General features: G+C 42.8%; 1 protein-coding gene across 4 annotated transcripts in view; it reads left to right on the top strand.

The window, feature by feature from the left end:
• AFF1 (ALF transcription elongation factor 1) overlaps window positions 1–24,690 on the top strand; it is a 67,114-nt gene that overhangs the window by 23,430 nt on the left and 18,994 nt on the right. For all 4 annotated transcript variants that reach the window (XM_064416749.1, XM_064416747.1, XM_064416746.1 and 1 more), the window contains exons 3-7: window positions 195–1,193; window positions 19,475–19,519; window positions 20,564–20,650; window positions 21,234–21,270; window positions 21,643–21,694. In XM_064416749.1, the coding sequence (XP_064272819.1) occupies window positions 195–1,193; window positions 19,475–19,519; window positions 20,564–20,650; window positions 21,234–21,270; window positions 21,643–21,694 (1,220 nt within the window). The remainder of the gene's footprint in view (window positions 1–194; window positions 1,194–19,474; window positions 19,520–20,563; window positions 20,651–21,233; window positions 21,271–21,642; window positions 21,695–24,690) is intronic.

The raw sequence follows: 24,690 nt of genomic DNA, 5'->3' as shown, positions 1-24,690 counted from the left end.
CACCAAGCTTGGCTTGATAGTGGCTCAGGCAGTCCCATCTGCTTTGGAGAGATTTGCAGGATCAAGATGAGCTTGCCTAACTTCACTCATGGTGATGTGTGGTGATTAACTTAAGATCCTGAAACATGTCTCTTCCTGAGCTGGATCTCTTGGGCGGCTTTTGAAATGTCCACCTCTTTGTTCTTCTGTTGCAGACTAATAAAGGAGATGAGTTGTCAAGCCGAATTCAGAACATGCTGGGCAATTATGAGGAGGTCAAGGAGTTCATGAGCAACAAATCTTGTCAAAACCTTATAGGGATCCCAAAGAGCGTTGCCCCTCAGTTTCCCCCCGGACAGCCTGATCGCCCGTACTTCCCTGAGAAGGCCATCCGTACATTGCCATCTTCATTCCAGCACCTGACCCGCCGTCCACCCGTGGGACCCATGCTTGTACCCCCTCGTCCTCCAAGCCACTCCAGTCACTACCAAAAGGCACAGTCAGGAACAGAACCAGCTTCAGGTTTGCACAGCAAGGGCCGCAGCTTACCCGGCGCTCGCAGCCACGGCCAGGAGCACGGCCGTGGCGGCCGAGACACTCAGGCAGGCTTTCCCCACAGCCACAATGGCAAGCCTGGGAGCGGGGAAGGTCGTGCTCGTGGCCTGCAGGACTCCCCTCTGGCACTTTCCCCGTTCCTGCCATGTTTGCTGTCTTCTCCTGTGGCACCCCTGTCACCTCTACATTCCAGCCAGCATGTCAATTCCAGGTCACAGAACAGCAGCAAAAGTCATGGGTCAACCTACAGTCAAACCAAATCATTACAGGACTTAGTGACAGGATCACAGGAGAAGGAAAGTCGGGACAGCCCAGCCGTTACCTTGACCAGCACCACTCAGCCTTCCTCTCAGACTTTTCCCCCTTCTTTGACATCAAAAGCCAGTGCAATGCAGCAGAAACCAACTGCCTATGTCAGACCCATGGATGGCCAAGATCAGGCATCATTTGAATCCCTGGAGCTCAAACCTCTCCTGGAGGAATACCATGAAGGACCCAATGAAGATGTCTCGGATTTGAAGGCCAAAGTTAAAGCTGAACTATCCAAGTTGGAAACCCCTTCTGAGCCCAAGGAAGAGACTGATGAAGATCTCTCAGATTTGAAGGCAAAAGCCAAAGCAGAACTGTCCAAATTCGAAACTCCTTCCGAGCCCATAGAGGTGAGTGCAATTTTTGGGGATGTCTGTTGGATCAGGGTAGGTTTGGCTGTGGGAGAACAGCTCATCAAACAGCAGTGACTTCCAGAAGCAGTGATGACTCTGTGTGTTTGGAAGGTGCATTTTGAGATTGACCTGGGTGCGAGATACCTGTTTGAATGGTGAAAATGTGACACTTCCTGTGATTTTTCTGTTGTTTTCTCAGTGAGGCTGCAGCAGGTTTTATGGTTTGAACCTGCCTCTGTGCCCATAATTTTTGTTTTCCACTAAGACTTGTTGAAAAGAAAAGGGAAATGATATGGTGAGAAGATCAAGTGTTGATGCAGAGTGTCAGGACTCTGAGTGGTGGTGAAATCCTCACTGAATATGGACAGCCAGCAGTGCAGTGAATTTTGTGGTCACCTGGGCTTTGTGACCGTGAACAGCACATGATTCTCTTCTGTAAGGTGGTAAAATCTCACTGTAGACCCACAGGAAAGTATGACTTGATATTGCAAGTTTTCTTGTGGTACTCCATCTGTTTTTGCTGACCCAAGGCCACCTCTCTGATTTGTCATGTGGGATGGAGGCAGAAAGCAGGTAAAGGAGTGGAGGAGGAGGAGCAGCATTGTACGTGTGGTGTTCAGCAAGTGCATCTCCTTTTCCTGTGCCCTTTGAAGCCCATTTTCAGCTGTGCCAAGGGACCTGCACACTGACTCTGCCTGCCTCGTGGCTTGGCCTCTTGTGGGCTCAAAGGCATTTGGTCCCCTGGTACATTTTGGAGAATTACTGTGCTCATCCTTCAGTCCTGATGTGATTGCTGTGCCCTATGGGATGTAGGATCCCATGGTCCTAAGGCAGCTGGGCAAGGAGAGCTATGGAGGTTGTTTCAAATTGTATTTTGCTGCCTCTGGAATGAAAAGGAAGAGAGTGGGTGCAGTCTGTTTTTCATGGAAAAGGGTGTGGATCAGCTGCAAATGGCTGTAGGCAGTATCTTGTGGAAAATGAGAGGAAACTGTCAAAATGATATTGCCGAGAAGTTGTGAAAATACTTTAATGCTGAAAGGCTTTATTTGCTACCAAGTAGGTTTGACATTGCACATCACACCTGAAAACAGGAAGTTCACTGAGGTCCACATTACCTTATTTGCTTAACCAGATTTTACTCCTGGGAGAGAAAGAAAGCAGTGCAGGGCATCACCTCCTACATTATCTTGTTGTCTCATCTGCTTTATTGTCTTATCTCTTTTCCCATCCCCATGCTTCTTCTGTCATCCATGTAACTCTGGTTTAATATGAGTTTTGATAGGGCAGCATTAGATATGATGCCGTGTGCTGAATGAGAGCTTTTTCTCACTTCCTGTTGAGCACATGAGTCTGAGTCCAAATGCCCATGAAAATCCTACAGTTGCCAGTGCAGGAGTACCATTGCTCGTGCTCCTTCTATTACATCTGTGGCAAAGTAAGAACACAGTAAAAAGGGAATTGAAGATAATAAAATATGGTTTCGCACAAGCCAGGATCCTGATTTTAATTATATGCTTAATCCATTTTGAAGCTGACAGAGGAACGTTTTTTGTGAATATGCTGAATGATCCTGCTTTGCACGAGGGATCTTTAGGCTGTATCCTCTGATTGTTTTCTGTGCATAGGCGGGGAGGAATACAGGCGTTTTGGATAATGGCTCTGTAAGCTCTAGTGAAAACCACGTTATTTTGATTTCTGCTTTTTTCAGTCTTGTCATTGTCACATTTGCTTACTTCTGTTTGGTCTTAGTGATGAACATCTATTTGATAATAGAATAGAGCCCTCCAGGGCTGAAGCCTGGAGGGAGAAAAGGGAGAAACAGTGAGGTGGCACCCCTGGGTATATGGCCTGTGTGCTCAGTGTCCTGTACAAGAGAGGCTGCTTGAGAGTATATTGGCTGGAAGGTTGTCCCCTATTTATTTCTTGGTGAAACAGGAACTATGGGGAGGTTCCTGCCCTGCAACGACCCTGACAGTGAATAGTTCTAGACTAGCAGAAACTCTGCCGTTCTTCCCTCCTCTTCCCTGAACTGTTTGGCCCCAGTTTACTGAACAGCCACATGCCAAGTACAGTTTTTCCTGTAATCTCCCTTGACATGACTTAGGGAAGCCATTTCCTCAACATGTGTTCTGGTTAATTGAATTTCTAAGGCATGTTTCACCTGCAGCTGTGAATTCATTATTGACAGCTCCTGCTCATGGGAACACTGAAAAGTTCAGCCTTCCAGGCCAAACAGGCACACAGTTTCACTGCAGAGTGAATGAATCCACAGTGGATAACAGCACAGTGACTCACTTTGCATTCACAGAGACACTGAACAGCTCTTTCCCCTTTTCCCCAAATCAAAGCCTTCACTTTGAAATGTCATCACTGTCCCTTTAAGGCATCTTCCCAAATTTGTTGTGAGAAGGCTTAAAAATGTAGCACACATGAAGAAGCATGTCCCTTCTCTTCATGTACCACGTTTTTCCTCTTCTCCAACACCTAAACAAAGATGCTTTTAAAGCCATTCTCCCTCTCCATGTCTCTAGGAGGGCTGCAGCACCAACAAAGACCCTTGTATTGCCTCCATTGACACAGACTGTGATGTGTGAAAGGGAATCAGTTTGACAGCGAGGGAAGAGGCATTCAGGCTGTTTTGAGGGAGGGTGTTTGTAAATCCTCAAGCATTATTAAGGGCATAGTGTATGGAGGAATGTACGGCCCTTGATGCTCATTGAAGGTTTGGCTTTGTTTTCTCAAAAATTTTGGGGGTGTTAGGGCATAGCTCCTTCTGCCTTGTGTAATGGGGCCTCACCAGACTCTCCTGCCTGTGAGAAGCAAATAGGGAAGCAGCCAATTTAGAACCCCTAAGCAACAATGAAGCAGCCCAGATGTGTTAAGTCTTTTTGGTAATGCTGTATAATCCTTGTGTTCAAGTTGCTGTCATTGAGCTGTGTTTTCCTCAGTAAACATTTATCAATGTTCACCAATTAAAATGTGGTTGTTATATAGTAAATAGGAATTACTAAATACCTACTAAGGTTTGGAAAATATATAAAAAGTCTGTCCTAGGTAGATAATTTTTCACTGGACTTCTCTTCATGGCACCTGAGTTTTTCTACTGGCAGAAGCTGTCAGACAGGTGAATCCTGTAAAGTAGCAATAAATGTATTGTTTTAATTCTGCATCCTTTCAAAATGAAAGTCTTTAAAGGTGTGCATAGCACTGTTGGTCTTATGTAATGAAACACAGTAGTCAGCATTAAGCTACTGTTATCTTTCTACCAATCTTTTCTGTATTTCTCATTTACTGAATAGAAGGGAGATTGTGTTTTGTTTGGGTTTTTTTCCCTTGCCCCTTGTATTCCTTTTTTGAATATTTTATTTTCCCTGCTTTGCACCAAGACAGGTAACAAAGTGTTACTTCTGTGTCGTCTCTGCTCCCCTTTTTATAATCAGAAGTGCCTTAGGTTATTGGAGAAGGGTTTCCATGCTTCCCCACAGGCATTGAGTCAATTTGTCTTGTTGCTGGTGTGTGTGACTGCTAAAGAAGCAGATCAAACATGAATGAGAATTGTTACTGTTTCTGACTGTTTTGGATAAGAAAAGTTTTAAAGGCAAAAAAAGTTAACCTCAACCTCACCTTAAGAGCTGAAACTGTCGTTTTGGTAGGCTTCCCTGACAACTTCCATGTAAATATCCAAAGCTGTGCCGGCCAAGGCCTTTCTCACAACCCTTGGGCATTGTGGTGTGAGCAGAAATGAATTGCAGCCAGAGGAAGGTTTACTGTGGGATTCTGTGCTGCTCCTTGTCCAAGTACCCAAAGACAAATCCTTTCACTTGGGTCTTCTCCATGTTCCCTTTTGGCTCTCAGAAGTGAAAGCAGTTGGTACTTTTTATGCTCTTAAATTATTTTGATTTCTTGTTCCCGTCATTCGCTGGGTTGCAGGTACATCCAGAGGCAATGACCTTGATCACTGCCCCTTGGAATGGTTGCATGGGCCACAGGCAGTTTGGCTTTTGACTAGTGGTTATGAGGTCAGGATTGCACACAGCTTTTGCATTTTTAAATGCATAAACACATTTTGGCTTCTCTTGTTTTTCTCTCCCTTGATGAGCATGCAATATCTTAGCAGAAGTCACAGTCAGTCCCAGTTGACAGGAAAGAATTGTATGTCAGTGCTGTGTTTTGTTTGGGTTTTTCAGCTAAACCAAGCCAGAGCATGCGGGTGTAGTTATGTAAACAGAAAAAGCTACTTGTATTTGATTTAATAGGTCAGTCCCACCGGATGCAAAAGAGGATTTTCCCCTGTGTGCATCTCCTTTGGAAGAAGCCGCATATTCTATCCAGGCTTGAAATAAACCAGCAATAAAATGCCAAAGCAGCTCTGATGGCTCACGCGAATCATGCTCCACCAACCTCTCTGTAGATTTCTGAAACTCTCTGCACTGTTTCTTGCACAAGTGGAAAGTGCCAAAGGGACAGATGTTGCCAATTTGAACCGTACAGGGGGAAGGCAAATATTGCTAAGCAACCGAGTGCTTGAGAGAATTTTTCGGAGAGGAGCCAAGGGAGTTATGTCTGGGAGCGCCTGCAGCTTCTCATGGCTCGGTGTGAGGGAAGAGATTAAAAGTTCTTTCCTGTCAGGGCTGACGCCGCCAGCACAAAAGACACCATAACCTATTGACACTGATTAGGGCTGACAAGGCAATGTATGAAAACAGGAAATCTGCCCTGCCATGTGGGAAGGCAGTAAGACATGTTCAGAGAGGTAAGTGCAGCACCCAGCCGGTGCCAGGGTGGGGTCAGCAGCTGGCTTCAGCGGGACCAGGTGAAACCCAGGCAGGCACCCAGCCCCGTGAAGTCCTGTGGAGGCCGTGTCTGGGTCTGCCTGTCACATCTGACTGGGAGCAGGTCGCTGAAGGATGGGCTGGCAGGGAGAGGGGAGTGTTTTTAGTGAGTCTTGTAATAATTGCCTCATGTAAATGGAGTTAACTTCTCTAGTTACTGAAGGATGAAAAAGCTTATAAACAAGAGAAGTCTTAAAACACCTGTGTGTGGTTGTGCTTCTCCCTGGCCAAGCAGTACTTCATAGGTAAGTGCCAGCCTGGAGGTCTTTGCTTTGGTGGTCACAAATGCTACTGGAGATGTTTCTTCAGAGAGTGAATCTGCCTGTTTCAAGCCTCTGAATTATTTTGGCTGTAGACTCCTGGTTCGAGAGATATGTTTCCAGGAATGAAACACAAGATTTATCTTCCTACCCTGGTCATCACATTAGCACTCTCCTAATGCTACTTTGAGCACCTCCTGGACTTTGATCTGATTCTTTGCTTTGTTTAAGTATAGGAAAATGTTTAGCATGTGCTTTGTGTTGTGTTTCTTACTTTATAGGACTTTTTTTTACTGGCTACCAGTGAGCCTCAGTGGAAGTGGCATTTTGCAGCTTAAGAATGCTCCATAGGAATAATGGATCAGCACAGTGATGACAAATCTGGTGGTACTGCTTTTCCTTCGTGGGCACTGATCACAGTGCTCTTGCACCAGTGGCTGCTGCAGCAGGGAGGTGTCTCACTGAGGTATTGGTCAGCTCTATGGTTTTCAGTGAGCACCAGCATCAAGGGCAGAGGAGTTTCCCTGCTGTTTGCACGAGCTGGTACAGTCCTGCATGGAAAAGGGCTTCCCAGTTGCTCTGGGTAGGGCATGAGATTGCCAGAGCTCACCAAAGCTTGACTACAGCAATATGGCAGTTTTTGAAATGAAGTCAGCAAGTAGTGTTCCTGCCCTGGCACAATACTCAGTGCAGTCTGTTTCTATGTGAGTTATGCCTCTCTTATTTGTTTCCTTGTGTTGTTGTTCTGTGCTTTGAAGTTTCAGGTCTCGTTTTTCATTTTCTCTGATGTCTAACAATGTTGCTGTCTGAATTATCTTTAACATCCTTCTCCCTCCCAAGCTTTAGATGCCAGTTTTTCTCTTCATAATGATGAGCATTTATTACTTAGACAACAAAATAGTGTTGTATTTTTTCAAGTCAGCAGAATATTTTAATTCCCTGTTGGAAAAGGTGATAATTTTTGATCTCCTGCTTTTCGACACACCAATTTCTCCTCCAAACTGCTTTAGCAGTGTTGCATTTTCTTGCCAATTTGTTCTGTTGATCAAATGGTTCATAAATGTCATTAGATATTGAGATGCTCTTTTTGCACGCAGTCAGGGGTATCTTGGCAGTCCATTGTACTCCAAGCAAAAAGTCTGGGTGCATTCCCTGCCATCAGCCCAGCTTCCTTTGCATGTACCCAACCACAGGGAGTCAAACTGCAGCTGACATCACTTTGTGCTCATTTCAGACCCAACAAGGGCTGGATGCTGGAAAGTGCCCTCTGTCCCCTCCCTTCCCCACAGCCTTCTTCATCTAATAAACGACACTATGGCCTTCTATGAGTCCCTCTTTTCCAGGACACTGAATTCAGCTGCTTTGGCCTTTCTGTCTATTCTTCAGATGGAGCTTTTCTGGAATCAAAGGAGGAAGGAACAAGGGTGATGTTTGCTTTGGCTGCTAAGGAAATAGAGCTCAATAGTACTTGGCTTGTAGACTAATTTTTGACCAGTTATGAAACTTGACCTAAACCCTCATTACTTACAGAAACTCCAGTTTAGGTGACTTGTCTAAATGTGCACTTTCCTTTGAAGACAAATAGGAACTTTGGCTATTCAAGAGATTGCCATGTAGCTTAGGTTATGCCACAGTCAGAAATGTTATCCAAGTTCACTAAGTGAAAAAAAAAAATTGACCATTAAAAAAACTCAAAAAAAACTTTGTTTTCAAAACTTTTTCACTGCTCAAAGTTAGAATGAGTAGCAACAACACAGCAATATTTATATTTTTCCTTTTATTGGGAGATGAGAGAATTCCGTTTCTGTGTTAGCATAATTTTAAGAGAATTTGTCTTGAATTAGAGCCTAAATGCGAGTATTTGTTTTAATACACTATTGAATTGAAAGCACCCCCAAGGGGAGAAGTGAGTGAGCACTTCCCCATGCTTTTTAAGGTTAACTGCTGTATGTGTTTACAAGTATGTTTCTGTAGAGCAAGCACACTGGCAGAGTGACTGAGCATTTTACAAGTTTGTTGTAAAATAAACAGTGTGTGGAATGATACCTTATTAACTCTGTGGTATCTATTTCTTCTAAAGCTTACGTTTTTTTTTAACTTGGCTTAAGAGCATTAGTTTTTTTAAACATGACTTACGCATGTTGTGTTTTGAATAGCAGTGGCTTATGAAGAATGCTAGAGGTTTGGGAAGATATAGGGTGAATTCATGCAACAGGAGACAAAGTTATGGTAGATTCAACCTGTTTCTCCTCAGACAAGGAATACTTTGGTTTCTTTCATCAGCCTGTCAGCTCACTGCTGTTCAGACCAAGTCGTAAATCAGATTTGGCTGGACACCATCTGTTCTCTAAAGGCGAAAGGTGTGGTGTATTCAGCCTGAATGTTTTCACTTGAAGTAGGCGTTTTACTGAAGGTGCTCTTGGGCTGTCACGTTACTTGTCTCTTTGCATTTTTGCTTTGTTAATCCTTGGCTGGGTGTGCTGAAGGAATGCCATCTGTGCTTTACCAGTGCAAAGGACATCCCTTGCCTCCTTGGTGCAGCTCAGCTCCATTCCTGCCCCTCTTTGCCAATGCAGTATTGATGTTACCACAATAATATTGCACATTTTTCCATAATGAAAGCAAGAGGAGAAGCAGTGTGGTATTTATTTTTCTGTTTGCTATGGTAGCAGCAACCCCTTGGGTATGTCCTACCCTTCCCTTAGACATTTCCTCAGAGCCTTCTGTGGTGCACATGTAGGGAAATGATTGTCCAGCTTTCAGGAGTCTAAGGATTTCATGTGAAACTATTACAATGTAGAGACATTGCCTGAGAGGACATAAAACAGTCACAGTACACAAAGGTGGTGAGCCCTATTCATCATGGCTACGAATTATGAACCTGCCTGCTCACATCCCTGAGGTATTTTAAATTATTTGAGTATTTTGCCATTGGTTCATGGGAACTTTTCACAAACATTGGCATCATTTGAGCAATTTTTTAGGAAGGAAATTATGGGCAGTGAAACGGTGATACAGAAAATCTGGAAATATCTGTAGTCTTCTCCAGTTTGCTGTCCCTAGGATGCATCAGGAAAGATGGAGAAAGCTTTTCCTTAAGCAGAGGTTGGTTGGTGTCTTGGTACTTATAATCATCTCTCCTTGTTTAGATTTTGATTCCAAGCCATTCGGACAATATGTTAAATAAGCAAAAAAGCCATTTCTTCCCTCCAGATTGTACAAACAAGGAAAGAAACAGTGAACTCTCCCATCCTCTCAGCATTTTCTGATAGCTTTTTGATCCTGGGAGGCTGATGGCCTGGAGCCTTCCTGTTACACCTGAGGGACAAGGATCACTTCTCAAATGCCAGCCAGGTGCATTAGCTCAGCACCTCCTGCTTCGCTTGGCTGCAGGTAAAAATTGTGTGTGACAGCTCTGCAGTGTGTAAGCCCGGCCATAAAGAATTTCTGGGACTTGGGGAACACCGTCTGCAGCCTTTAATGCAGAGGTTAGGGAATGATAAAAATGTCTTTTAAGGAACCTTGCATTTTGAGTCACAACAAAGGCAAGTGTCTTCTAAATACAGATTTAAATTATTGTGGACTGTGTTCTAGGCACAGCATAAGCAAAGAAGGTTCTAGAAGGCTCTGTCCAGTCTTGGCCTCTGTTCCCACCTGGCAAACAAGCTCAGGGTGCTGTGAGCTTTTTGCTGAGTGCACAAAGCTGTTTTCTGAGGAGAGGATAAAAGTGAATATGCGTGCTCAGCTGAGTAATAACAAACATCTCCTGGGAGCAGACAGTGTCAACCTCGGATGCTGCTTTTACAGCTGAAAGTATAAGTTAAGTTGTTTTCAGGTTATACTACTTCTAGTTACCTGGTCACTCTGTTGAGCATACAAAATAGAAGAGTGACCAGGTAATTGGTGGACAGGACTTGCTCTGGTTTCCCATTGTCTTTAGCAAGACAGGGAGCTTCCAAGAGACTTGTCCAATATTTGTCTTGAGGATAACTTTCATCTGTGTAGACATGATAGTAGTGATAGTAACAAGGCACCTTGCTGTTCCAACCACAAAACATAAAATCTAGAAATATTTTTTTTTGTATTTAGTTCAGTTATAAAACAATAGTGATAGTTGCCTTTGCAAGCAAAAGGATATCCTGCTATTTTTTCCCTTGCAAGTTCCTTGGTTTGAAGCATTTAAAGATATTTCTTCCATTTCCATGAAAGGTTAAAAATAGCATGTAGGCTCTTTCTGAGCTAAGAACTTCATTTTCTTAGGGAGAGAGATACAATTCCTATCCTTTCAACACATGTGTTTTCTTCTCTTTTTTCCTTTGGGAATACCATCCTTAGATGTACTAACAAGCATCCCTTTATTCGTGTTCCTCCCACTTGCCTTCTGCTTTGATGCACTGGTTCTGGTGACTGATGCCTTTTAGCTCCCCCAGGCTGTGTGGTCTGTCCCAAGCAGCAGCAGGGAGATGTGCCAGGTACTGGTGTGGGGCTGGTGGTGTTGCTCCAGGCTCCAGCCTGCCTCTTCAATTTGTTTTATTTCCCAAACTTTTATTGGCAGTGTTGGTAATGCAGGGAGGAGCTGAGGGTGCTTTCAAACAGCTGGGAGAGCCTGCATCTCCAAGTCTTGTTTACTGAGTCCTTAAGGGGAGGTGCACCACGTGCCACCACTGCCATCATAAATCTAACTCTGCTTGTTTTCCAAGGAGAAAGTGGTCTTTGGAAATGGAAAGCATTTCTGAGAGATAGCAGCAGTTAATTATCTGAAGTGATCCTCAGATCCACAGGATGCCTCTCACCACCAAAAGCCCCAGTTTCCTTGATGGTCTTAACAAGCATAGTTATTATTTTCTTATCTTGTGTTGTTTCAGCTGCAGTGACCAGCCTTTTTTCTGGAGTAGGCTAGACTCATGCTATTCAAAATACTGTAAATTATATCTACGAGCATAAATTGCAGTGAGGTGGTACTGAACATGAGAAAATACCTGAAACAGTGGCTTGCTGCTCTCACTCAAATGCTTGCATTGAAAGAAAATTGTGTGTTCGTTCTGCAGGGAACAAGGGGACACCACCTCAGCCTTTCATGGGCACAATACTTACAGTTTCACATTAAGCAGTATTAAAAATTATTTACTGGAGAGACCTTAAGGGGACAGTAGGGAAGAAAGTTTTGTGGAATCAAGGGTCAGAGCTAGATTTTTGAGAGCTACTCTACAGATGGTCATTGCAGTGGAGAGGTGCTCTTGTGTGGAGGTTCTTTATGCAGAGCAATTTACTAGAGAGATAATCAGCCTTGGCTGGAGTCCTGGTCTGCATGGCAATGTACAGGTGATGCTGCACTTAACTTCCATGCTTGCTTTGTTTGGATTTCAGTTATGTTATTATTAGATGGAGGCTAACAAGAGATGCACAAATTTTTGTCAGCAGCTCAGGATTTGTAATGAATCCTTCATTAAAACATATCAACAGTCTGTTCCCCTAGGACACAACCCCCTTGGCTACTTCAGTCAAAGAAAGACAAAACAGCAATTTGTTTTTCTTACGCTGTTTGAACACAAGGAGGGCCATGTATTTATTTTTAGATTGAGCAAAATAATCCATCTCAGGGTTAGAAAAGCGTGTAAAATCTTTAAAGAATGTTTTATTTCCTGCAGGCGCCCACGCAGGAACAGGACAGTACAACCATTGTTTGCTGAGTATTTTGATGTGAAATGCTTAAATTGCCAGGATCATTCAGTGTCAGCTGAATAAAGCTCATGGGAATGGATTTATTTATTTTCAAACCTGCTACAAGGGCAGTGACAGGCTGGAGCTGCTGTCTTCACTTGGAGCTGGGCTGCTGAGTTGAGGTGTGGGCAGAAGCAGAAGAGAAGGTGGTGTGGCATTTTTTTAGTGGAATAACTTTGGTGTTGCCTTGGAAAAGAGAGGTGTGGACTCAAATGAGTTAAGTGTGCTTGTGGAACTGTCCACAGGGAACTTGGCTACAGGTGAGCTGCTGGTGAAACCCTGGGGCCCACAGAGGACCTGAAATAGAACCCAGAGAAACTATTTTAGAAGGCTCCTGTGGACTCTGAGACTGGTAGATTGGATTTTTAGTCTACAATGAAGTCTTGTGACATCAAGCAAGAAGCATAAACACAAATGAGAAAACAAATGGTTTTATAGTGTAATTTTTAAGACTTTATCTGGCTGGATAAGACAGAATCGTTCTGTACATTTCTGTAGTACCTCAGCATTATTTTAGTGTGCATATAGCAAAAAGCATAAATAGATTTTGTTTTTCATGAACCACAGAATTGAAACTTAACACTGGAAGCAATGTCAAGCAGCTTCAAGTAGCTTTCCTTTGATTTGCTGGAATTATTCCAGTCTCACTCCGTTAGGTTGAAGAACTGGGCTGGTGAGAGAGGAGACCCAGGATGTGTTGCTTGTTGCTGCTCATTTTCCATAGCTTAACCCACCCATCTGGCTACCTGAAGCTGGCACAAAACTCAAACAAGTGCATCCCCAAAGATGTATTTCTTACAGATGCTGCTGTGTGTGCTACCTTGTTACTGCTTTCCACAAAGAGAATCTGATAAAAGGTTTTTATAAAATTTAAGCTATTTCAGTTTTATTTGTGTTTAGTTTTCTCTTTTCATCCTTTTGTATTCTACCTTATGTTTGGGGGTTTTTTTTGGTTGTTGTGGTTGTCATGTTTCTGTTGATATGGAGTGAGATTTCTTTTTCTGTGCCAAAAATGATGTGTCTTGCAGTAATTTCTCCTGTGAAAATTAATCCTAGTCTTGGGCAACCTGCTGAGAAAATTGCCTTCACTTCTCACAGATTTGTTGTTCTGTGACAGCAGCTTTCTGAATTTTCTGGAACAGCTTAAGCTGCTGTTAAAGGGACTCTGCTGCCAAATATGTTATTTTACAGTAGTAATGAAACCTCAGACAATACTCCCTGTAATAAAATGGCCTTTAAAATCTGCAGCCATAGTTTATGAAGTCAGTCATTAAGTCATACTAAGATCCATATGATTTGAGATTTTATACAAATTGTGTCTATAAAGGTTTCATTACAGTAATGTAAGTCCCTTTTTGTTGTATGCTTATGAAATGTTTTTGAGCTTAATAGAAAAATAGCACCAAGAAAAACCTAAATATATGCAGTATTCCCACACTTGCGTATGAGGGAAGTGTGAAGTCAAGGAAGGGATAGTTTCATCCCTAAAATACAGTTTTCTTTGAAGTGTTTGCACACACTTTAGCCTGATTTGTTATTGATTTAATTCAAAGCTCACAGGCAACAATGCAAAGACTTACACTTGTAATCTTTAGCTCAGACTTCACCTTTTTCCTTTTAAAAGCACTAATACTTTTTGCATGAACTTTAAAAAGGAAATGAGCAAAACCCCAAATCCCTACAATTTCTTAACATGAAAGAAATCAGAAGATCTTACATTGACTACCTGCCTGCATCTTTTTTACTTGACACAATTTTGAAAATTTTGTTAGCTTTTCATCCTTGTTTCCCCTGTGTAGTCACTTCTCCAGTGGTTTGCAGGGTTTTTTTTTTTTAATTGCAGCAGCTGCAACAGTGATGTCGTCCCAGGTCCACCCAAGAGGCTGTTGATGCCAGAGCTGAGGAAGTTGTGTTTTGTTAGAGGAGTTGGGTGCTGATGGAATCTTTGGGCTGGAAATGAAAGTGTGGTTTTGTGCCTCAGGGAGCTGTTGTGGTTACTAAGTTTCACCAGGATGTGCCTCAAAACCAACTTGTTTTCTATTGTCTCCAATCCATTTAGCTACAAGCAATTAAAATATCTCTGATCCATAGCTCAGGGAATACAAGGCCATGGACTAGGTTAGTGCACATGGGAAAATACCACATTGTACAAGGACTTTGTGTGCTTTCTAGGGAACAGGAAATTTGCTGGTAGCAAAGCATACATTGATTGCATGACAGGTTTTCTTTGTGTTTTTCTCATAATCTAAAATACCTGCCTCATAAAGGTTTATAAATTATTATTTTCTAGTTATGGGTTATTTAACAGTTATTTTCTAGCAAATATTGGGTACAATATAAGAAGCGTTACAGATTTGTAAAATGAAAATAGTTGTAGGACTTATGTTCTGTGACATGGAACACTTAAATAGCCTTGGCAGAGAATCTGTTTGGTGTCTGGTGTTCCTCAAGATAGTGTGCGAAAGCCTTTATGAATTTTCATGTTTATGTATTTGTGTCAATCAACAATACAGTTTGAGCTTCAAGCTTTGGCAGCCCCTTTCACTACATGGCAGAACATTATTGCATCCATCATCAGGATTAGTAGAGGCTTGGTTAAAATATGCCTTGTCTCTTGTTGGCTGGGTCATTTTGGAAACATGCCCTGTGTGTCCATCTTGCATCTGTCTGTAGCACAGAGAGGATGGATTTTTAACTGCACAAAAATACAGGTGGGAAGTTGCTTTGGGGAGAGTAAATTGGCTTGCTATCGCTAGCGTGACTTGTGTGCGAGGAGGAGAAGGCATCTAATATGCAAGATCTCCTCCTGCTTTGACTGGCTGAGCACAGATGGGTGAAGTGAGGACAGGATGGTAGGTTTCAGTCTGATTTTTGTCCTGCCTGTTTTTTCAAATTAAGCCTTCATGCAGTGAAGCATGCAGTCTTGTGGTCTTCATTGCATTCAAGTGGCAATGACCGTGCAGTTGACATGAAAAAATAAATTTAAAACTATGTATTCCTATTCAAATATAATAAAGCATAGTGTTAAATGGGAAGCAGCTGAAAATGTGATTGGTTTGGGTTTTGAGAGCTGGCAACCTTCTCTGCTGATAGTTGCAGGGGCAAAGCTCTCATTAGGAAACAAAGAAAACCTGACAGCAGAATGAAGGGCATGGAACTCATAATTGGCTTTTCTCATTGTTGCTGCACCACTTGCTTGGGTTTTGTTGGTGCTAGTAGCTCAGTCTGAGATCAGGCAAAGAGCAATAGCTGGCATGCTTGAGCTGTACACACACACATTTCAGTTTTAATTAGGAGGAGATACCAGGCAATGCACTCGTGCTGTAGCTGTTCCTCTCCTACACTGCCTGGTACCTGCAGCACCAGTTTCACTTAAGATGGAGAAACAAGGGCCTTGTTTGTGCACAGGATGTCAGGGGGCATCTCCAAATGGGCTGTGACAGCAGAGGCTTGCAAATAGCAGGGATAAGCAGTGGGGTGGAAATTACTGAGATGAGAAGGAACAGAAAGGTCTGCGACACCTTAACGCTTGCCTGAGAGGCAGCCTGTATCCGTTCCAGTTAATGCCAGCTCCAGACCTCCTGTCCTCACCCTTGCACACTCTGTGTGCTCTGACTGCCCCTGGCCTTGTCTGAGCCCACACATCTCGGCAGTGTCACATGGTGGCTTCTGAAATAATGCATGGCCAACTCTCTCTGAGAGGCGATTTTTTTGACATCTTGCTTGAAACTACTCTGGCACAGCCTCCTGACGAGGCAAGCTATTTAAAGACCAGGGAGAAAGCTCCAGCCCCCTTCTTGCACACATGAGAGCCATACGGTCCTTCAGCTCCACTTGGCACATGTGACAGAGTGGGATGAAAATGTGTGCTGTAATTTTTAATGGAATATCTTTTGAAAAAGAAATAACCTCAGAAGCTCTCTAACCCCATCTTCATTATGGAAAAAAAACAAAACTCAAAACAACCACTGCTTATTCTTTGTAGTATCTGTGGCTCACACAGTATCACAGGCAGTGGGGTGTTTCTTTTGTGTGCCTGGTGGTTCCTTAGGCAGCTTAGTTTGGGTTTGGTTTTTAGTTTATTATCCTGATTTCCTCGTTCATTCCCTATGACTGTGCGGCTCGGGGCGTGAGCAGAGCTGTGTTCATGACAGTGTGTGGATTTTGGAATTGCTCATGAGGAGAGGACATGGAAGTATTTCTGAGAGTTTCCTCACACACTTGCTATGCAGTGTGAATTGAGTGCCTGCACAGATTTTAAATTGTTTTCTAAATTAAGAGCTCCCTCTCTTCTTTTGTGGGTATGTGCACCTGTGCATTTCTGCATGCCTGTTATAGTAGAGACAGACTAATTTCTCAAGTAACTTCTATGGCTTCTTACGTTTGTGTAGATGTTTGACATTATTTTGCCCTCAAGTCCTTTTCAGTTCATGATCAAAGTAGTAATGAATCCTTCAGGGGCTGTTTTCCTTTTTTTTTTACTTTTAAATCAGTATTCTTATTAATATTATAAGTAATTAAATTAGTATTATTGCTGTGGGAACTAGCTGTTAGAGAAGAACAGCATCAGTTTGGATGGGAACACTGGCTCTAAAACACCATACCAAACCCAGCAAGCCAAAATTTCTGGATGTCCCATGATTGTGCTTGACCATGACCATCAAAATATGTTGTAAGCAATATTTGGAGGGGCCTCTGTTATTCCCAAACTGAAAGAGTGTGGATGTGGCATAAGGAAATCCAAGCTGGGGATTGTACAGATGTCAGTGTCAGACAGCAAATATGCACCAGGCTTAACTGGAGTTGTCTGTCTGCACGTTACAGTGTTCCCAGGAAAGGCTATAAAAGAGCTAGCAGGGACAGACAGCAATGTGGAATATTTGATCTCCCACACCCACAGTCCTCAGTAGAGCTGAGCTCCTTTCAGGGATTTCTTTGGCTTTATGGCTTTGTAGCTCTTCCTGCAGCAGCATTGTATTTCTCCTTTCCCCTAAACTCTTCTCTTAAAGCTGACAAGGACATGACTTGCTGCTGGGTGGTAGTTGTGGTTTAATGGTGGTTCAGTGGTTTAACAAGCTGAAACACAGCCAAGATGTGACTTGAAGGGAAAAAAAAAAAAAGCACCAAAACAACAAACAAAAGGGGCAAAAATACTCAGGATGCAGAAAAGCCCAGCTCCTTCAGGAACTGGATGGCTTTGTAAAAGATGAAATGTCCTCAGTCACTGGAGCTGGGATGGAGGGAAAGGTGGTTTGCCCCACAGATTTGGGACACAGGGACAGTTACAGTTCCTACCTGAGAGCAGAACCCCCATGCAGTCAGCTGACTCTGACAGTTTTGGTGTGTTTTGGACCCTGTGGTTGTTCCAAACAATCTGTGATTGCAATCTCTAGAACAATCATTTCACTATGGATTTGATAATGGTGTCCTAAAAAACCCAACAAAAACCAAGGTCCTTATGCTGCCAATGCAGACTTGTGTGGTGCTTGTTCAGTGTTGTGTGTTTGTTTCCCTTTAAATTTTGTGCCATGAGGAGGAAAGTGGTTTCTGCTGAGCCCCTGGACCTGTGAAGAACCAGTCACTGAACCCTTGGGGTTATGATAAATCCTCCTGACAATTGAACTATAAATACTCTGTGTATGTAAACCTGTATCAATGTCAAAGTCTTTTTAGGCTCATCAGAAAGAACTCCAGGAAGGGGGATGTGGGTTGTTTGGCAAGGATAAGAGAGGTCCAGACTGGCTGTTATAGATATTCTCTTATTTTCAGGTTAATTGTATTCCACTTTGTCATCACTTACCATCTCATAAAATTTAAGTTTCTGAAATGGGTGAAGTAAACTGACTTTGGTTGGTTGCAATCAATCCGTTATAGAGAGAGTTTTGGAATACTTTGTCCAGGCAGGATCTTAATTTCTTACCAGTTTCGTGGGAAGTTTATTTCTGTGGTGTTATCATGGGATATCTCAGGACTTCCTGAAGCATTTTGGACAGGAGGATGTAAGTGAATGTGACTGCTCTTCACCACTTACTGAATTAAGAAGTAAATTAGGCTGAGCTACTAGGTTAAGCTGCTGAGAATAAAAAGAGGAAAAGGGGTGCCTTTTTTGGCACCATGAGTTACGAAGGATTCCAGTCTCTTGCCATGTGGTAGTTCCTTGCAGTCTGCCCTCCCTGTCCCCTCGTGCTGTCTGCTGTGGGACACATCTGCAGGCCTTGCTTTCATTTGTGTGACTTATCTGGCCGTGCCTCAGCTTTCGTTTGTTTGGGTGTGTAAGGTCAGAAGCAGCTCTCCCTGTGTGATTTTCTGAAGAAATTCAAGGCTTTGTCAAATGAGCACTGCTTCACTGAGAGCTTTATGTCGACTCAGACAAATGAGGTTGCAAGGGAAAGGCATTCCTTGTCTCCTCCTTCCAATGTAAATAGTGCAGCATGTGGGAAACAGATGAGTGGACTTCCTGTGCAAGGGCCAATGATGACAGTTTTGGACTTTATTGAAGTGTTTACTTGCACTGATCTTTTTTTTCTGGGGAAGATCCTTCTGGTTGGGCACTGTAGATCACTGTTCAGTTCTTGAATGTGAATAAATTCTTCCTGGCCTTTCCCTTTCATCAATTATTCTGATGACTGAACACTTCCATAGGATTCCTTGTTTGTAGATGAGAAACTGACCTGGCATGCATTTTGCTGGTTACAACTACTCAGTTCTTTGGTTGTTTTCTGTTTCAGCCTCCTTTAATGATATCACTTAGGAAAGAACATGTAAATGACAGATACTTTTAAAGCATGTGCCTTGTTAGTAGATGAGAAGCTGATTTGTGGAAGAGGTGTTCCCCATGGCTGGAGCACATCAGTGTATGCACACATACACTCCAAGAAGGGATACATTAGAAGACCCTGCCATTAAAACTTGGGACTGGGCTTTTATAGTATCAAGTGATTGATTGTCAGATCTCTTCAGGTCAGCTGTGTCAGCTCAGCAGCTTTACATAAGTTATTGGTAGTGTCAGTAGAATGTTTGTTCCTTTATCAGGTGCTTTACCAGGTCTACCACATCTGTATCTCACTATCAGGATGTTTAACTTTGGGATTGAGTCAGACTGGTTTCAGCTTTATTCAACACCAAATGCCCTGTGATGCTCCCTTTTCCATTTACCAGCTTTGCAAATACCATTTGCCACTGGTGGCATTGTTTGAGTAGTTTTACCCCATCCCAGTCAGAGCATCCTGGTAGAATCTCCTGTCACCTCTGCCCAGGACTTGAAAACAAGAGGCATTTTAGAAATGCATTATTAACTACCCTTCTGATGGGGATTTTAATCCTTACAAGCATTTTATTACTAATGGGCTTCCATGAAATGTATTGAGCTGTTGGTAAGCAAATGTTCACAGAGTGTGTGCCTTTCTTATGTCAGTTGGTAAAAAACCCAAACAAACTCATGCTGCTTCTGTATTTCTTCTTACAGCAAACCAACCCCATTGATGTGCAGTCCATTGAAGAAATTTTGAGGGTAGGTACTCTTAAATAATAGATCTCTCTCTTTGCTTAGATTTTGGATGCCTTAGGGTAATGGTTGGGGAAAAAATACCTCTCTGCTTCTGTTCACTCATTAGATGTAGCTGTCACTAGTTTTGGGGTGTGCTGAGGAGAAGTAAAGATAAGAGTCAGCCTTGAATACAGCTGGAGTTGTAAGATCAATCTTTCTATCAGTACATAAGTGCAATGCAGTCTGGTGCAGTTTAAGACTGACAAATCATCCAAGACAGGCAGAGCTACTCCTGTATCAAGTCAGGGGGTTGCCATTTCCAAGTGCCCTTCCTCCAAAGGCTCTGGATGAGCTGCCTCATGTCTGTGCTGCCAGTCCCAGCAGCGTGGCCCTGAGCAGGAACACACCTGTGTCCTTCCCTGTGCCTGTGCACAGCACTGCTGCTGGGCTGCTGCTCCCTCACTGTAATTCCAGGCTGCTCATGCAGACCAAAGCCGTGTCTGATGCTCTAACCTTGTGCCAGAACTGCCTCTGTGAGCAGCACAGGCTCCGGGTGGCTGTGGCCCTTCTATCCCTTCCCTGTGCACAGTATGAAAATGCCCTGGGATTCCCAAGCCAGTGGTGCTGATCTTGAGGAGAGGGTTTCTTGATGTCAAATGCTATTCTGAGATGCTGAAGTCTTGGTGGGACAGTTTGGTTTCTGCAATTCACTTCCCTTACTGTTGCTTGGGGTTGCAAAATCCTGATGCCTCAATAGCTCTCCAGAAGCTGCTTTTGGGGCAGTGTTTGAGCTGGAGGGGAGCTGCACACAGGTGCCCGCTGGCTACTCTGTGCTGGCTGGGGTTGCAGCACAAGGATTCCTCCTGGAAGTCTGGCATCTTTTTGTGTTTCACCAGGCACATCCTGTGTTCTTGCCTGTAGTTCATATCACTATGCATTTGTAGCATACCATGCATTTTGTAGCAAACATAGGGAAACATGCCCAAGTACATGAAGATGTAGATCCAAATCAATCTCTGTGCCTATCAGCAGAATTCCTGATAGTTGCTTCTCTCAATCTCTTTCCAGGAAATGACCCGCTCTTGGCCACCTCCCCTGACAGCTCTTAATACACCTACTAAAGCAGAGCCTTCCAAATTTCCATTCCCAACAAAGGTAAGATGCCTTCTTTCTGCCAGGACTTTTGATAAACTAGAAAGCAGCTTTCTGGTCTTGCATGTGTTTCGATCTGATTTTGTCCCCCTTTTATAAATAAGGGCTCTTAGGGGGTATTACCTTCAGAAATAGCCAGATAAATTAAAGCACAATGGGGGTGAATAAAAAGGGCTTCAGCAGCATTTGTTGTAATTGTGGTCTTCAAATACAACTGCTTTTCTGAGACATTTTAAGTGTCTCTGCTGAAGCACAAAATATGTTTTTTCTTTTTGTTAACAGAAATATTTGCTGACTGTGTTAAACAGACATGTTTGGCAGATCTTAGGAAATTTAAAAAATATTTCTTTGAAAATGCACATACCCCTAATGTGGTAAGAACCAGTTCTTGGTGACAGTAGCACATTATCATTTCTGTCCATGCTAAGCTATGTCAGGCCAGCTTAGAATATTGGACACTTTGACAAGCTAGTTGAAATGTTTATTACAGTAAAGTGACACGTGGAAAACAAATTGTCAGTACACAGTTCTTAAGACAGAGCTCATTTATCTTATTCGCAATTTGCACTTTGTCCTTTTTTTCTAGGAATTGCAACCTGAAGGATCTGTAGCAAAGGATCAGAGTAAGTAGATAGCCAAAGGAAACACAGACAATATGTTTATTGACAGATAGTTTTGTGTGTTGTGTGTTATACCTGACATGTTGATTGACCTTGATGAAGAGATGTGATTTCCTGTGCTTTGTTGAACAGTGATGAATTTAGAAATGGCATAAGAGATTGTGTATGTTCATTACGTAGACGTTAAGGCAGCTGTTCATCAGAGTATTTCATCATGGTATTTCATGAGGAAACCCCATTTGGAATGATGAATAATCTGCTGACAATTATGTTCTAGAAGAAAGTGATGAGTCTAATCTGGTGCTCAGAGAGCATGGGATAAAATAGGCTACAAAAGAAGCAAATAAACCAAACCTATTTATGTTTGATTTCCAGAGCACTATGGAGCACCTTCAGAAACATTGCCAGGTTCTCAGCCAAGAACATCGTAAGTAACCAGACCCTGTTCACATCTCCACTGTGCAGTTAATTGAAAAACCTGGAAAGAACTAAATTTTGGGTTACTCAATGTTCTGAAGATTAAGGTTTTATCAGTCTGATTTTTCTTAGAAAACTTCCAGTGCAGGGAATTTTCACCCACAGAAACATGATTGTTTCGTAATGGAACCATAGAATCTTTTAGGTTGGAAAAGACCTTTAAGATCATCCAGTCCAACTCTTAACCTGACGATGCCAAGTGTACTTGTCATGATTACAATGACTGTGTTAAAACCAAAAGTGAAGAAAAATCCCAACTATTAATGCACCAGATAAAATGTATTTTGTTCTTTTCATCTGTTGCTATTTAACATCACAGGTTTGTGCTCTTCAACCTGCATCCAACTGACATAAATTAAAAAAGATCCAAACTGAATGTGATTGATCCTGGATATTGCTTTGAAGCCTGGATGGGCTAGTAAAGCTACACCTACAAGAACTATAAGAAACAGGGCTGAAATTTTAAAGCAAAGAAAAAAAAAGGCAGATGAAATAACTTGGTGCTGTCCTTGTAGGTGAAAGCGATTATCTGTTAATTAGGTTAATTACAGAAGTTGCTTGAAACCAGTTTTGTGTGGGCTGACATTAATCTTTCAGGATTAGTTGGCCAAATGCAGCATTGCTAGGTTCTGAGCCCTCAGTAACAAACAGAAATCTTTCCATGTCTGGAAGGCTCAGGGGTCCATGTGCAAGGCACTTGCTGAACCAGTAATTTAAATGTCTGTCAGCTCATTTGATACATAAAGATCTTGTTACTCCGTGATATGTTCTTCCATGGAAGGCTGCAAACTACAGACTACAATGCTTACTCCACTTGTTTGCCTTTTCCTTATCACAAATCATTTAATTAAAAACCAAAGAAAACTGGGCTAGTCACAAGTAAAAGCAAAACCATGTCTCCATCTTGGTTGAGGTTGTATAATTTTTCACTCAGGCTCAGTAGGGTCTGTTAAACACCCCTTTTCCTGCTGTTCCAGCATAATGCAGAGGGGCCCTCACTCACTGGGAGTATGGGGTAGTGTCTTGCTGAGCAGTCAACTACTCCCTTAATCTCTTCCTTATTTTGCTTCACTTTCAACCACCGCAGTTTGTTCCTCCTTAATGACATCTGAAAATTTTCATTGCACTACTAAAACTAGTGGTTCCAAATGCTCCAGGCTATGCCTTCCTCCCCAGCTACCCTATGACCATCATCATTATTTCAGTTCACAGCTGCTTGTAAAAATCCTTTAGCCCTTTAGTCAGTTTTCAAGGCAGCAGAGAGAGAAGAGACTTTTCCTGCAGACAAGAATTGGAAGAGACTCCTTCCTTAGCCCACGAGGCTAGAATTGTAAATCTGGCACAGTATGGAGCTCTGTCCTTAGCCATGATCCCCTCTCTGCTCAGCGTCCTTGCCGGGCACTTCAGAGCCACTGCTCACCTGCAAGGGATGTGTGAGCCCATGGTCGGCAAAGACAGTGGAAGCAGGAGGAACAGGGTGGCCTGGGTTTGTGTCTGAGTGAAGCTTGCCCGAGGACTTCTACATCTTTCCCTTGAAGTGACACATCCCTTCTTTTCTGTGTTTGTTTTCTCTGGCACACCAGGCCTGGCTTTCTGTGCTGTTCAAAGTGCACGTGACTGTCTGAAAATTCAGCTGCCTGGAGTAGCTTGTGTTGCAAAGTGTAGCTGGCTGAAAACAAACAGTGATTGTGCTGGTTAATTAGAAGATGAAATCCCAGGGCATCTGTGTGCCCAAATTAAGCATTCAGCTTTTCAGAGCGTGCAGGGATTTCCCAGATGGATTTCATTCTTGAATGCAGCCCTGAAGTTTGCACCTGGCAGTGCTGGAATGGAAGCAGCCCTTCTTTGAAAACAAGACATGCCAGCTCATTCTTAGTGATGCATCTTTAACCTGGCTAGCAGAGAGGGACCAGCCTGTGCTTTCAGTGAGGTTGTTTGGCAAGTGATAATAATTTTAGTGCCGCTCCTCTCACTGAAAGAACTCTTTTTAAATAGCTTTAGGGAGATTAATGGTGTGTACATAAGCTGCCAATGAACAGGTCCTGCAAATGAAACCTTGGCATCTAATATTCCTGAGCTAACTGGAGCATTAAAATTATTAAGGCAGATTTATTTTCTTTAACTAGGCTATTCAACAATTTGTCAAAACCTTGTTTTGGGGAAACTGGCTTTGTCTACCCTTGCAGAAGTATGACTTGAAGTTTTAGTGCTCTTCCTTGAACCCAAATAAGTAGTTGCAGTGTTCTTTTATGCTGATGTATTTTATTTACCAGCAGCTCAGGTGGAAAAGGTTATTACAAACAGTTAAATCAGATTTAAAGAGATCTAGGTAGTGTATTTGCATGTCCCTGTCTACAGCAGGGGTTTGAAACTAAATGATCTCTAAGGTCTCTTCCAACCCAAACCATTCTATGATTCTGTGATTATCCTCTTATCTCCAAATGAAATAAGTCTTTAGTCCACAATTCTTAAAGCAGAACAAAACCAAACCAAAAAACCAAACAACATCCCAAAACCAAACTTAAAACCCTTCAGCATGTTTTAGCATCCCTGAAAGTTTCTTCACGACCATCTTTGAGGGGACTCCTTCCCCTTAGGAGTTGTAAAAGAAAATAAAAAGGATTCATTGAGCTACCAGTAGATGCTTAGCCAGACTGCCCAGAAGTGTGGAGAGTGCCTGTACTGGCACTGTTCTTTTTTCATTTCTGTGCCTCATCTGTCTGGCAGTGAGCATGGGCTCTGGGCAGAGCTGGCTCGTATAGGATTGCTGCAGGCTGTTTGCCTTCTGTAGGAAATTTGGAGCTCTCCTTTTCCAAGGTGGTGTCTCACAGTGCTTCCCTTCAGTGTTTACTCTAAATGAAGAGGCAAGAGGTGATTTCCAGCGAGAAGGTGTGTGAGGAAATGAGGCAGTGGAGGGTAGATCACAGGGGAATGGCAGTCAAAATG

The sequence above is a fragment of the Passer domesticus genome, chromosome 4, assembly GCF_036417665.1.
Source record: "Passer domesticus isolate bPasDom1 chromosome 4, bPasDom1.hap1, whole genome shotgun sequence".
Classification (NCBI taxonomy): Eukaryota; Metazoa; Chordata; class Aves; order Passeriformes; family Passeridae; genus Passer; species Passer domesticus.
The sequence above is the reverse complement of the archived record's forward strand: the minus strand, read 5'-3'. Positions and strand labels throughout refer to the sequence as shown.